A 14,363-nucleotide genomic window follows, 5' to 3' on the forward strand; every position below is an offset into this window, starting at 1 on the left:
ATGTCCAAGTAGCTCTACGGCGCCCTTGGTCTGCCCGTTGGATTTATATGCCACTGCGAGTTGTTAACTGTTTGACTTGTATGGATGAGACAAATGAGGACTTTGGCGATGAAAAGGAATTTTAGGACGGTGATGGCATTTTGGTTGGTGTCAAGTATATCGAGAAAGTACTGATTCTATTCTACTAAAGTTTCCACAGAGCCAAATTGCTAACATTTGGCAGATAATTCTTCAACTGGATGAAATATAGTTTAATGTCGCTGGCCTTAGTGGAGGCAATATCGATAGTTGGAAATGCAGGAGGCTTTCTATTGCAGGTGCATTTTCACTGAGTTCAAAATGAAAGATCTGTCAACTTCATGTTCGTACAGTATGCCTCGTACTTGATTTATCTCATTCCAGTGGTACTTATGTTCATCGGCTATGTAGCCAAGGGAATAAGAGTACTATGTACCACAACTAGTGATGAACAAATCTATACTGAAACTGCATCTTGCTTCCCGTCCAGCTGAAAATAAATCACTAATAGCTTTATAATATTACTCTGGGGCTTTTGCGTCACAGGTGACCTTTATCGTATGCTAAAACACAACCCAATTTGCGCAAATCTCGGTCAGTGGGGAGGTAGTCGGGCTGGTCGATACGCACGATGGCATCGAAGAAGCTTTGGCCAAGGTCAGTTATTAAAAAAGCTTCAAAAAATCTAGTAAAAACTCACTATTCAGCAGATTCATTCAACTGGAACTCGTGAGAACGCTTGAAACCTTCCTGTACACCCTCGTCACGCCACAGGTACTCAATCCCCTCACCGACCCTAGGAGGAAGTCTGTCACCCCGAATATGTTTTGGCTGCTGTAAAATGACTTGGACGTGGTATTCGTTGCGGGAATCCTCTAGCTCAATCCCTAAAACTTCTATTCCTTCCAAGAGTTGTCGCATTGAGCTCAGAACGCTGTTGTGAATGATTACCTTAAGGGCCTCGCGCTCAGCGCGCGAGTAGCCGCCCTTTTGAATGGGCTTTATCTGCTTCAAAATATCCGACTTTCCCAATTCTGCGGCACCGATCGGTTCACATCACGTTAGACTTGTGGGCAAAAGAGGACAAGTAGCGCAATCGCCATTGGGGGAATTGGGGTCGTATGTATCTTACCGAGAAAAGATACAGAGCTTTGTGTATCAGCATTATAGCCCGACCTTGGTTCGAGGCGAAGATCCTGAGCTATTCCGCGTGAATTATGCCCACTCGTAAGCTCAAGAGACCTCATGTGCTTTGTGATTTCTTCATCCTGGTTCTCAAACTTTTGAAGTGGAGGTTGAGAGTGGGGCGGAGGAGAATAATGCTCTTCCTTCTTGGGTAAATCGATATCTCCGGAAGCAGCTGCACGAAGTTCATTCTCAAGCAGTTGCTTTTGAATTGGATTCATCGACTTCGCAACATGTGGTACGCGGCGGATATCTTCGGTAGAAAGGGCTCCAATCTCTGGTAACAAGTCTCGAAGAGTCGAGACTATCAAGGCATGATTTTTCCGGAAAGATTCAGCAGTAATGCCTATAATCTGTAGATCCTTCCTGACCTGTCTCCAAATTTCCGACTCATCTTCAGCAAGCGATTCCTGGGAATACCTCGAGATGTCGCGCTTCCCATTTTCGAACTCGCCAGCATATTTTCTCAGTAGTCGCTCAACATTGGCTTGTGATGATCTTTTCAAAAAGGAATTAGCTGAGAAAGCTTTCAATACTAACCTTCATTGCAAAGCCATACCTTGATATCTCAGTGGTAAGGGCATTCAAAATTTGGATATTCATTGTGAGTGTTCTTCTGATATCTTTTACTTCTTCCAATCCTAGACCAAAGCGTTCAAGATTGGCTTGGCTCTGCTCGTCTGCCTGCTCAAAACGCTCTTTCAGCTGGGAAAGCTCCATGGAAGCCTCATCGCAGCTTTTAAGAACCGCATTTAGTGTCTTGCGCTCGCCCTCGGTAACATTGCACTCTCTGAATCGTTCTGCGGCGACTGTGAGAACAGTGTTCAACATGCCAAGTTCATTTTGCGCTTGATTAATCATTTTTGGAGCATGTGCTGTACTCTGGAAAAGCGAATACACTTTATTGATGGTGTTATCTGAGCCATATACCGTTAGTTCCCCGCAGTCTGAACAAAACGTCATCCTTATATCACTGCAAGTCGATCGTACCTATATGAATATCTCGCCCCGCTGTTATATCTCCATTAAAGATCTGTCCACCGCTAGATTGGTGATATTCATTGGCATAGTTCTCAGATGAGTTGTTGTAGGTTATTGGACCGTGGTTGATTCCGACTTGAGCCCCGCTGTTGTTGCTGCCAAAAGAGACTCTATTGGATTCGGTTTTGGTGGTACGATTTTGCTGGTGATGAGGGTGGTGATCATCAGAATCATTATCCGGCTCATTTGGGGAGATATCGGTATACGAATGACCATGATAAGGGCTGGAAATGGAATCATCAGTCGATCTTCTATTGACACGAATCCCAGGAGAAGAAGGGTATTCGGAGACTCTATTAGTCAGTGTCATGTCGCCAGGACAATGAGGCTGGTGGTCAACGAAGTCGCTATATCTCGAAAATCTACGACCACAAAAACATCTGCGCTTTGGAAGGGGCTCCATCCTGATAAAATCGGTCACTTGTATCGTCCTTTTAAGCGGTTGTCGATGGCCCTATTTGTTCTCTCTTGGGCTCACGTGTCGTTATGGGTTGACAGCACATGGCCATAGGTGAGCACCAAGGAATTTTGGAGAGGGGAAATCGAGCGACCGCGCAGAGCCCCTGGTCATGACCGCGGGAGCCACCTGGGGCACATCCTTGGTGCCCAGGTGGCTATGCCGTTCGCCTAGCCTTGGCGCACTAGTGAATTGCTTTTTCCTACCGTATAGCAGTACGGAACACTTGGCGTTACTCCTCTAGTATCGACTCGAGAATACTCCTTCCAAAGGAACGAGACCTTATCTAATTCACTATGGTTTAAATTTCTAGATTTTCCATGATTCATCGGATATGAATGGGATTTTTCATGCCCGACGCGGAACATATATTTGTTACCATTGCGTTGTATTTAACAGTTACGAGCACGGACCGCTTTCCAGCTGCGGCTGAGGTGCCTATCGGTCTAACTTATCACTAACTATATTCACGAATCACAGCACGCCATGAGAGGTCAAAGCGCTCCTCGAGTCGTAATTGAAGGCAATAAGAACCCTAATCTTTTTGCCCATACGGAGCAAATTGCTCCACTTACGTAGCTGTTTCTCCACTGGCTTCCAATCAATGTTAGTAGAACTATAGAATTTCTCAAAATCCTTCAACGACTTGTCGTTGACCGACACGGTAACAGCTGTGCCTTCAGAGCGAACGCGTTGGCTACGCTTTTTTTTCATTTGCAACATGTCCTCAACATTTGCCTTCAACGTTCCGTCCCAGTACTCACTGGGGGCTACGATCAAGTCGTCTTCGGTTACTTTACCCACCGTTTTGCGGTTGAGTACCAGTTTCCAGGCGATTGTGTAGCAAACATAATGAGGGGGATACTCATCGTATTCGTCGCCTTTCCCCCACTCAGCAAAGGGAAGGAAATTTAGCTGACTTGACTGTAGTCGATCCGTGGCACAATCCCGGGTAGGGCTAGGAGAGGACAGGAGGGAAGGTGTGCGATCAAGGTAACCGGGAGTGGGGGCATATAGCGAGTCTTCGTCCCATGGATCATCTATCTGAGGCTGATAGGCATCGCCACCGGAATGACTATTGGTCATCGTATACGTCGTGTCCGATGAGGGGTCGCCTAAAGCAGAGCCGGAAGTAGTTAGCCGCCGTCCATCATCTCCAATAAGACACAAAGCTAGAATAACAGTGGAGATCATTGCGGAAACCTTACTGACGAGCCTTGGTTATCAAAGCTGAGGTCAACAACACAAGGCTCTCTGTTGTACGACGTCGTTGGGAAGAAGCGAAGGGAACTTGAGGGCAGATTGCAGGACCCAGTTTTGCTCTATTTGCATCGAACATTCCAGTCTGCCAAGCCCCTCAGTTCGAGACTTGTGTAACTTTCATACAGGTATCAGGCAAAGGCTCGGTATTGCTACAGTGTAATTTCAGAACGGTATCCGTACGCTGTAATATCATTCAGCTTGTCAGATCATGTGATTAGGGTTTGAAAGAGCATCGCATATACCTCCGCTATGGAAGGCAATAACGGACGCCACTGATATGACTACATCTTATAAGAGATGTGTTAAGTGATAAATCCAAGTTGATCTAAAAGTGTCAGATAATTGAAAGATAGCTGCAATTATCAACGTGAATATAGAAATAAAGATAACACCGAGAGAAAGAATAGAACCCAAAACGGCAAACCTGACGAGTACTTACAGAAAATCAATGCGCAAGCGTTGTAGGCGCAGCTGTCAATCTGTCGCCAGGGTCCATGTCTGGACCTGAGAGCTTGATCGTTATTATCGACGCAGCGCACTCAGATGACAAAATGCTGTTTATCATTCCAGTGTCTGCCTCGAGGACCGACTTCTCAATGCCACGTTTCTCGGGACTAGTTGTGTAATGCGCAAGGTAGGGGTCCAGTGATTTTGACCCCATACGCACGGGGTTGCTTTGGTCAACCCATGTTATGGAAAAGACTCGTAGTGGTAAATATGATCCTATTACTATCGAATGGCTACGTAAGATAACTAACTACCATGCTTAAATGCCTTGGTAATCCCCATTGGTAGCCTCAGGCCTTAAGGCCCTCACAACCTGCCCCCGTCAGAAGCCAGTTGCCGTCCTCGGCAGCCATTGTCACAGTTCCCCCCCCACCCCAAGAAATCCATTACCAGTTGCTCCATGTCTTGCGAAGAAGGCAGGGGGGTTTGCGGCGGCGGCCGCATCAGCGTTGCGATCGCTTCAATCTCTGCCCTGATACCAGTATCTGCCATTGTCTCAATGCACCTATCCACCAGCAACAGGCCCTCAGCTAATGCTGCGGCATCTCGAATGGAATCCAGCGAGGCGCCAAGATCTTCCCGCATTGCCCGTACAACTCGGGGTTCCCCTTCCACAAAGCGAGCACGAAAGTCGATTAGCCCGGCGTGGTCTAGGGACGTAATACGTGCCAGGGCTGTTGTGCTTCCAACCTGCTGCCATAACGCTTTGACGGCTAGCAGCAGTGATACCACAGGGCCAATGACGTCCGGTGCTCCGTCGATCTGACTGATTCGAAATCGTAAATCGGTGTTGCGTAGGGGGCCTAATCGTGGTTTGGCAATGGCCACAAGGCCCTAGGAAGGGATATGGGTATCCGAGGTAATGTTATCCTGCCTCTCTTTCTCCCGGCGGGCACGTTTACGACGTCGTGCGGCTTAGTTACCGAAGGAGTCAAGGAGTCCATGCAATTGCTTCCACGGGATAGGGTGCATCTTGGTCGCATCTTGTGCTGGAGGGTCTGCGGTCGAAAAAGCTGTGCCGTATGCAAAGGAGTCTTTGTCGAAGTCCGATTGTGGGATTACTTGCCAAGCTACATCGTACGGTTGGGCACTGGTATACGATGAGTTAGGGAAGTCATTGGATTCGCTGCAGACGCGCTCCGAGTCTTTTCCATAACAACCCACTCGACATGTGAGCTGACTTTTAAAAGCATTTTCCCTATCAAGCTTCTCCTCAAAGGTGCCCCCGGCAATCATTCGGTATACAGATACCGGCTTCCTCTGTCCGATTCGGTAGGCACCAGCCTAACTCAATGTTAGATCAGTAATGAATGATGAGATAGGATGCAGGCACCAGCGATTGGTGACGGGAGCGTGATTAGAAGTGAGAAAGAAGTGAGGAAGAAGGAAGAAGAAGAAGAAGCAAAGTGACCTAGCGATTATTTATACCCAAGAGCTGGACTTTGAGTATGTACCGGGCCCAGAGTGAATCGTGGAGATCGTAGCTGCAGCCACGCGATAACACACAGCACATACTGGTGATGAGGAATAATACGTAGTCCGGGGAGGCCTTGAATGTTACGCTCGCAGACGTGATAGAGCAAAGAATTGCCATCGATGAGGTTGTTGTGATCCGCGAATGCTTGTATCTAGCGCCACAGAATCGGGAGGGACGAGAGGGACGAGGCCATAGGCCCATGTAACCGGTTCATCTCGGCAAAGGAAGGCGACGACCTCGAGAACTGTCCACTTGGCGGGGTCGTTGTCTTCAGGATACATGTTAATAGGGCCACAAAAGCTGGCATAGCGGGAAAGCTGATCAATAGGGTCCTATGTGATTAGCGTGTCACTCCAATCATTGAACGTGGAGGCTTTTGCGTTACCTCGAAAGTAATATCAAGATCGAGCACATGCCAACTTGAACGCAGACGTGATGGTTGGGACGAGAAAGACTGGCAGGTGGTGGTTGAGTTAACATCTGGCTGTGTTTGCGTCGAAAGGTTATGGTCCTCAAGTCGAAGCCGATCAAAGCTCGAACATAGATCCGGAGGGTGAGGTGGAAGAGACTGGTTATGATCCTCAAGACAAAGACGATTGAAACTCGAACACAGACCTGAGGGATGAGACGGAAAAGAAGATGGGGCCATTATGACTACTAGTCTATAGGTTACTGTAGAAGCATTACAAAAGAACAGGGTATGAACAGTTCAATACCAAATTCTATTTCAGTTCTAGATAATAGGGACTTGCTTGGTTTCACCATGAAGGCTACTCATCCTGAACACCGCGTAAAGGTGCAAGTCTTGTTCAGGTGCCACACACAGGACCCGTGCAGCTGGGTTAGGGGAAGGGGAAGGTGCCGCACACAGGACCCGTGCAGCTGGGTTAGGGGCAGTGGAAGGGGAAGGGCAAAGAAGGGAAAGGAAGAGGCAGGAGCTGAGCTCCCAATGTCGATGGAGACCGGGGGAAGGGGAAAGGGAAGGGGATGAAGAAGGAAGAAAGAAGAAGAGAGAAACGAGGGGGGGAGGGGGTATTTATACCTGAAGGATTTAGTGAAAGAGATTATGGGATGAAGTACATGTGATCTAGAACAGGGAGATGGGACGAAAGAAGGAAGATCAGACAATTTTCATGTCACCTATGTCGACCACTAACTAGGAAAGAGATGCAACCTCTAGCACCCTGTCACGCCTCTATTGCAAAAGAGCCTCAAGATCTGCAACGCGAGTGCCTCTATCCTCAGCTTTCTTCTTCGCCGTCTCCCGGAAAGCAGCAAGCATAAGGCTCCTCTTACGCTCTTGGATCGCCAATACCCGCTCCTCAATACTATCTTCCATAACCAGTCTCCAGACCGTCGTCTCACGCTTCTGCCCAAGTCGATACACACGATCGACAGCCTGATCCTCGATGGCTGGCGCCCACCAACTGTCACACAAGATGACTTGGTTTGCTGCAACAAGGTTGAGGCCAACACTGCACACGCTTAGACTTGCGAGAAGGACGGTACACTCAGGGTCGTTAGAGAATGAGTTGATGGAGTTATCGCGTTTAACAGACTGCATCTTGCCATCTACGCGGGCGAACTTGATTCCGCGCTTCTCCAGTTGTGGCTCGATTAAATCCAGGAACGAGGTCCATTGGCTAAAAACCACGGTCTTTGTACCTGGTGCCTGACCCTGAGCAGTCAGGATCTTGACCAGGGTCTCGATCTTACTGCTTGGACTGTCGGGGTCGGCCTCAACGGTGTCTGTGCCTTCACCCAGTTCCACAGCTGGAGAGACGAGTGTGTTGGTTTCGTTGATATCTGCGCGGCAGAGCGGACACTTGTGCTGACGTTCAATAACCTGCTCGATGCAGCCCCGGCAATAGGAATGGGCACAGGCGGTTATGACGGGTTGTTCAAGGTTGTCAAGGCAGATGGCACACATTTCCTGGCTTTCTATCTGGAGCTGCAGCATCTCTTGCAGAGCACGGACATTCTCAGGTGTCAGAGGCACGACTTTGTGTTCCTCCAGCATGCTCATGAGTTTGTCAACGCGGTTCTTGCAGAGCGCCCAGTGATTGCAGACTTGGCGAAGACGGAGAAGAACCTCAAGGAGGTGGGAGTACTTGGTCTTGCCATCTTTATCCTTGAAGTCGAGAAGAGCACCTTTGGCCTCCGTTCTATGATTGTTATTAGCAAATTTGTTTTCACTGTGTAGGTAGTAATTCGATACATACTGGAAAGCGTTGTACTTCTCCTGTTCATGGGCATTGAACTTGATTCGAATGATGCGAGATGTCATCTCGGGCAGCTTTAAATTGATGAAGCTCATATCCTTCCTACGTCGCAGGCAGATGGTGCTCATGAGAGCCTCAAGAAGCAGTCGAGCCTCGGGCTCCCCTGCAGTCAAGGGTCGAATCAAGACACTGTTGAAGATCCCTAAATCTTCCAAGCCACCGGAAAACTTAAGGAAACGGATTTGCGCATACAAGTCCTTCAGAGTGTTGATAATGGGGGTTCCGGTCAGGGTCCAGCGGGAGTCGGCGCGCAGGCCACAAGCCGCAAGGGAGGCCTTGGAACTGGGATTTCGGATGGTATGGCCTTCGTCAAGTACGACACGACGCCAATGCAGCGAAAATATGCCCTTAACAGGCGGTTTATTGGCATTCGGATTGAAGTCCAGGGCCAGGGCTCCATAGCTGGTGATCACAACATCATACTTTGCCAAGTTCGCAGCTTCCTTCTTCCCAGAGCCGTGGTAGATCAAGACACTCGGGGCAGTCTCCTTGTGGGCATGATCCTGGATCTGATTCCTCCAGTTGCTCATGACACCGACAGGGGCAATGATCAAAGTGGTCTTAGAGGAGCCTGCAGTGAGAGGCTTTGCATTTGCAAGAATCAAAGAAATGATCTGAATTGTCTTGCCCAAGCCCATATCATCAGCAAGGATGCCACCGCTGGCGAGGGCTGGCTCCGTGGCCGTGGCATAATTTGTTGCGACATTGAGAAATTCGGTATTTGTCCGTTTCCACAACTGCACAATGTCATCGGAACCCTTTGCGGGAAGGCTTGGCGATTCTTGCTTGATCATCCAAGCTAGTCCCTGACGCTGATATGGAAGCAACTGGGTGGAAAGGCCGGGTGGAGTATCGACCATCGGCATATTGACTAGGTCAGACTCCTTCTGTCCGAAGGTTTCTACAACCTGACCAATATCTCGGGGATTGAATGTGGAGCTCTGGTTAAGGAGTTCTTCCAGACTCTCATTTTGCTCGCCACCAAGTCCCGTCGGGGTCGAGAGGTTCGCATACTCTGAGTTCTGGTTGGCTTGCCATTGTGTTGCAGCTTTGCCAAGAGCCATAGCGCGAGCTTGCTTTGCGGCCTCCTTCAGCTGTTTCTCGGTTGCTTTCTCTGCCTTGCGTTCCTCACGCTCCAACTCGTTAAGTTGGCGAACAGGAAGCTTGTCATTCTGCATTCGTTGCTTCAGATTGGATCGTCTGGTAGGATCGCGAGTCCCGAAAAGCTTCAAATCAACCGGACACCAGAAATCTCCAATCGCACCAGTCAATGTGCCTTCAATAATGAGGTCGCGAGCATCCTTTGATAGCAAACGTCAGCAATGCCCCGAAAGCAATATTATTGGAACTTTACCATGTAGGACGCCAACTTCGCTGCCATCTGTCGTGGAATGTGGCCAACTTGGGCACCCATGACATTGTCAACCCTAATAGCATTGCGATCATATTGATTATTGGCATCCCGATTTATGATGACACGTTCACCTGGGTTGGCACGGCCCCTATAAAAGCGTACACCAACGATCTTTGTGGAAACAATACCTATTTGGTGTGGTTTAGTATAGTTTCTACGATAGATGGGGAGGAACCGATATTATTTAAAAATGAGCATACCATAGAGGATGGAGGTTGTTAGAGAGGCTTCATTCACTTCCTGAGATCCTTGGATCACATCGAGCGCTTCTTCGTCCTCTTCATCGGCACCAACTACTTGCGAGAGCTGATTCAATGGAATGAAGTCGGCAGACTCGCCAAATCTCTCGCCTGAGCTAGTATCCTGGTTCAACGGAATGTAGTCGGCAGTCTCGCCGAATCTCTGGCCTGAGCTGGCGTTTTCGGCGTTCGAAGTCGGAGCTATGCGAGTGAATTTTGGCGCACGACTAGACTGATCTTCGATAGAAGAGACATCGGACTTGCGTTTTCCTGCCATGTTTCTTTGGCTTCAACGCAATTGATACAAACTTTGGCAATGATGGAGATGGGGAGATCGTGGACGGTTGGATAAGTGCAAATGTATCCGGGGCCCTATGCTGCTTCTCAACAATATTCTCTCGATTGACAATTTTAACAGCAAAGGACCACCGATGAATACCCAGAGAATAGGGATTGTTCACTAGAGCTGTCACATTACGCCATATAATTACAAATTGGGTTTAGCGCCCGACGCGTCAAGACACGACTGCACGTGACCGATAGGAAAGCGGGGCTAATCACGTGGCGCTAATCACGTGTAAAGATATGCTGATAACTCGCCGCCCGCTGAGTGGACGCTCGGTATAGGGCAAGCCCCACGGGGGGTCTTTACAAGGTTAGTTGATATGCGAGTACGATAACAAGCTGATGACTGGGACGAGAGTTTATCCAAAAAATATTCATGAATGAACTAAGCTCCTGCACTGTACCATCTCGTCTATACTCTCGTCTATACTGTTGTCAGTAGTTCGGAGGTAATCCTTTGTCGTGCGGAGAAACCCCGACGCCTGCGTGGGGTATGACCGGTCCCCCGGATTTTATCCGCTCCAAGGTTGTTGAGAGGTTCCCACTGATTCATTAGCAGCCATATTTACCCCCTTTCGTTACGAATCATGTCAGTTTCGCAGATCAAAGTTATGCCATCCTATCAGCCATTTCAATGTCTCGTCTGTCAAAGTCGATTCACTCGACATGAGAACCTCAAGCGACATTCAACACTACACTCCCGCTCTCAGGCTGAAGCGTCGCTTCCTTGTGACTTTTGCCACGCTACCTTCTCCCGTCCCGACTTGCGCAATCGTCACATGAAGAGGAAACATCCAGAGCATGAGCAGCACCGAGTGACAAAGAGAACACAGCGCCAACCAGCACCCAGACAAGACAGGCTGAATTCTTCTGTATCGCCGACAGCGGTCTCGTCTACAGGAAGCAATGGTGGCTTTCCATCTCCCGGATCCGTGCACTCGAGCCCAGGAGAGGAGACGAGGTTCGATAGTGATGCGATTTGGCGCCCGGTGATGCGGTATCAGCAGCAACAGCAGCAACAGCAGCAGCAATTTGACCGTGGCCACCCCACGGAAAACCCAAATATTGCTGCGCCAAGGGCCGGGGTAGCCAAGACACAAATCACAAGAGACCTGTTACAACACCAATCAACGACGAGCGATTCTGCTCTTATCGATCAGATTGTCCAGGATGCTACAGATCTGGAGCGGAGCTTACTATTAGGGACATCCTTCCTGAAGCCCACCAACCACCTTGACAACCAACTACATCCGATGTCCACCTCAGAAGCCGAGCCACTCGATACAAGTCTAGCCGAGTACAGTTTTAGTCACCCGATTTTGGATAGATTGTCGCCGAATAACAGCCCTCGACTCCAAGACGATTGGGCCCCGACTTCCTTGCAAATCTCACGAGGCTGCAATTTATTTTTTGCCTCAGTCTCCCATTTCCTCCCCTTCCTCCATTCCTCGACTTTTGATCCGACACAAGTTCCTCCTCATTTAGTCCTCAGTATACTTTGCCTTGCCTATCAATATGGCGAAGACCCAGAATGCGGGGACCAAGAAGGCTCAGGCGAAAGCTTTTCTATACGTTGCTTCCATAAAGCCCGAGCTCTCCTTGCTTCTGATGAAGAAAGACCCGATGCTTCAACAATGATCACCACATTGGTCCAATCATACTTGCTCCTTCAAATCTGTGCCATGATGTACCTTTGTGGCGATAACTCAGCATACGGCCTCAAGATGCATTCGCATATCATCTCTCTGGCTCGCGCTGGACGAATGACACAGCCAATGACTGTTGAGTTGGGTGCGACCGCAGATTTGGAGTCATTATGGCGGGAATTTGTCAAAGCCGAGTCACACAAACGGACCCTTTTTGCAGTCCATCAAATAGACGCGCTTTGGTACCAGTTCCTTTCTATTCCCCGCTCAATTTCACATCTGGAAATCAAGCATGATATGCCATGTCCAGAAGACCAATGGTCATCATCCTCTGCTGCCGAATGGGCTCATCGACAACTTGTTGCACGAAATGCCGGCCCCTCGGTCACATACACTGATGCTGTTCGACGCTTCCTTTCTTCTGATGACGAAATCACCTCCATTCCAGCATTTGACCCATACGGCGCTATCAACATTGCGCAATTTCTGATCTCTAGCGCCCGGGAAATCTCAGGCTGGTCTACAATGACGGGGATGCTCAGTATGGAACGATTCGGGGCATTACGATCGTCCCTTGTAGCACTGAGTCCGTTTATCTGCCCCGGAAACCACACAGCACAAACAAAGCACGCGACTTCATGCGCTGCGACTTGGGAGACTGCCATGATCGAGCTGCAGATGTGGTCACCATCTCATACTGGCGGCATTGTGGAAGGAAGCATAAACGCCGTTCTTAGTCAATCGACATACCTAGGACCGTCGCAGTTTCTGTGTGATACAAACACGGCCAAAGCTATACAACCACATGTCAACTGGTTCCTACGATATCTGAATGAAACGGTCATACTGGACTCTGAAGCGCCATGGGTGACCTTGTATGCATATAAAGCCTTTTTGATTGCCTGGCAGCTAATACATGCCGGCCTACCTGGTGCAATGGACGCCGTGGGTGTTCATGATGGTGATACGGAAGGGGCTCTGATGTGGGCGAGAAAGGTCTTCCAGCGAAGACAGAAATGGCAGATTGGGAAACTCATCTTGTCGTGTTTGGACGAGTTGGACAAATGAATAACGGTCTTCTTACGCTCTTACTATTTACGAATGTGTGTTGTGTTAGTATTTTGTTGCAGGTTTGCACATTTCAATCATTCTCAACTATATTCCATTGTTAATACCTAGGTAGACCCGGAGATTGAAGATTTCATTTCACAAATACAAGAATAGTCGACCGCTTATGCGGCCCTGTCATGTCTTTCTGGCTGTCTTTCTGGCCGTCTTTTTAGCGGTCTTCTTAGATAATCGTTTAGATGGTCTTTTAGCTGTCTTTTTTAGGTGTCTTTTTAGATCCTCTTTTCAGATGTCTTTCAGTTGTCTTTCAGATGTCCTTTTCAGATGTCCTTTTCAGATGTATACAAAATCGGTATGTATATGTAACCTTTGAAATGTGAGTACCTGGGTAGGTACCTTCCCGCGGGATCAGGCGCCTTCCCTTTTGGGCATAAATACCCCTTTCCCTCCAACCTCTCTCTCTTCTTCTTTCTTCCTTCTCCTATCCCACTCCCAGACCACATTGCACATGTGAGGGGTGCGGTCACTACGCAAAATCTCTCATTTGCGGGATGAAGCCCGTATTCGTGGTGAAAAGGAGCATGAGCGTCAAGGCATGTCTGACAAGAGCTCTTCGGAGGAAAGGGGTGAATCGGATGGAGTTGGATCAGAGGGCGTTTGCATGGGATATGACGAGGCAAGCGAGTCAGATGTTGAGCCCTCACTACAATCCCGTCGCTCGGTTCCACCTAACGATGATCACCAAGAGAAGGTGAAGATGGAAACGATGAGTGGAACCCGACAGGAGGGTTCCCCAGGCAGTTCAACTGGCTGCCTGACAGAGATTATCCTCCCGAGTCCCCACAGCGCACCAAATCCCGACGAACCACTAGGCAACAACGTGGGGTTCTACCAGAGCTGACACAGCTGGAATAAGATGTCGGACTATCAGGGGGCGTCGCGAGCCCCAGTCAAAGGAAGATGTTGCTCGACCTCAAGAAGAAGTTCCGACGGCGGCAGAGGAGATTGAGAGGAATACACCAGCAAAGTATCCCACGGCAGCCCATGATGACGGACATGGTGTGCGTGCGAGCCCAACTCCCGTACACTGTTCAAAGTACCTCCCAGATCCAGATGAGGCCCCCAAAATACAGGCGAGGAATATCCGGCTTCTAGTACACACAGTGGACGACATTGAGTGTATTATCAAGGTGCGCTACAACAAAACGACTAAGGAAAGTTTAAAGACCTTCCCATTAAAGAGGATTGATGCGCTACCTAGGCCGGAGGAACCTACTTTGCGTTGTCAAACTTATCATTATCGCCGCGTTTCGATACATAGGGGTCAAAAGTTTGTTGAAACTTTTGTTTTCCTTTCTCACAACTTAACAAATGAACATCTACATTCTCCTACTCTACCACTATACGCTCACTTGGTACTA

The 14,363-nt window shown here is 48.7% G+C and overlaps 7 protein-coding genes across 7 annotated transcripts; 2 read left to right on the forward strand and 5 right to left on the reverse strand.

Annotated features, from left to right (window-relative positions):
- Window positions 1-558: 558 nt before the first annotated feature.
- On the reverse strand, window positions 559-2,064 carry N7455_010967 (uncharacterized protein; the record flags this gene model as incomplete). The annotated part of the gene is made up of 4 exons (XM_065606554.1): window positions 559-664; window positions 719-1,052; window positions 1,151-1,701; window positions 1,763-2,064. The coding sequence occupies 4 exons, from the start codon at window positions 2,062-2,064 to the stop codon at window positions 559-561; spliced, it is 1,293 nt and encodes a 430-aa protein (XP_065460517.1).
- A 1,111-nt stretch (window positions 2,065-3,175) lies between these two features.
- N7455_010968 (uncharacterized protein) lies at window positions 3,176-3,895 on the reverse strand (the record flags this gene model as incomplete). The annotated part of the gene is made up of 1 exon (XM_040959884.2): window positions 3,176-3,895. The coding sequence occupies one exon, from the start codon at window positions 3,893-3,895 to the stop codon at window positions 3,176-3,178; it is 720 nt and encodes a 239-aa protein (XP_040809634.2).
- Window positions 3,896-4,409: 514 nt separating this feature from the next.
- On the reverse strand, window positions 4,410-4,625 carry N7455_010969 (uncharacterized protein; the record flags this gene model as incomplete). Its single annotated transcript, XM_065606555.1, has 1 exon — window positions 4,410-4,625. One exon carries the CDS (start codon window positions 4,623-4,625, stop codon window positions 4,410-4,412), a length of 216 nt encoding a protein of 71 aa, XP_065460518.1.
- Window positions 4,626-4,777: 152 nt separating this feature from the next.
- On the reverse strand, window positions 4,778-6,597 carry N7455_010970 (uncharacterized protein; the record flags this gene model as incomplete). Its single annotated transcript, XM_065606556.1, has 5 exons — window positions 4,778-5,274; window positions 5,395-5,755; window positions 5,926-6,099; window positions 6,155-6,280; window positions 6,334-6,597. 5 exons carry the CDS (start codon window positions 6,595-6,597, stop codon window positions 4,778-4,780), a joined length of 1,422 nt encoding a protein of 473 aa, XP_065460519.1.
- A 546-nt stretch (window positions 6,598-7,143) lies between these two features.
- Window positions 7,144-10,160, reverse strand: N7455_010971 (DEAD/DEAH box helicase; the record flags this gene model as incomplete). Its single annotated transcript, XM_040960111.2, has 4 exons — window positions 7,144-8,113; window positions 8,171-9,531; window positions 9,585-9,772; window positions 9,845-10,160. 4 exons carry the CDS (start codon window positions 10,158-10,160, stop codon window positions 7,144-7,146), a joined length of 2,835 nt encoding a protein of 944 aa, XP_040809502.2.
- Window positions 10,161-10,815: 655 nt separating this feature from the next.
- N7455_010972 (uncharacterized protein) lies at window positions 10,816-12,942 on the forward strand (the record flags this gene model as incomplete). The annotated part of the gene is made up of 1 exon (XM_040960070.2): window positions 10,816-12,942. One exon carries the CDS (start codon window positions 10,816-10,818, stop codon window positions 12,940-12,942), a length of 2,127 nt encoding a protein of 708 aa, XP_040809436.2.
- Window positions 12,943-13,537: 595 nt separating this feature from the next.
- On the forward strand, window positions 13,538-14,263 carry N7455_010973 (uncharacterized protein; the record flags this gene model as incomplete). Its single annotated transcript, XM_065606557.1, has 3 exons — window positions 13,538-13,827; window positions 13,874-14,132; window positions 14,204-14,263. 3 exons carry the CDS (start codon window positions 13,538-13,540, stop codon window positions 14,261-14,263), a joined length of 609 nt encoding a protein of 202 aa, XP_065460520.1.
- Between the last annotated feature and the right edge of the window lie 100 nt (window positions 14,264-14,363).

Source organism: Penicillium solitum (genome assembly GCF_028829755.1).
Source record: "Penicillium solitum strain IBT 25940 chromosome Unknown utg000008l_segment0_segment0, whole genome shotgun sequence".
NCBI lineage: Eukaryota > Fungi > Ascomycota > Eurotiomycetes > Eurotiales > Aspergillaceae > Penicillium > Penicillium solitum.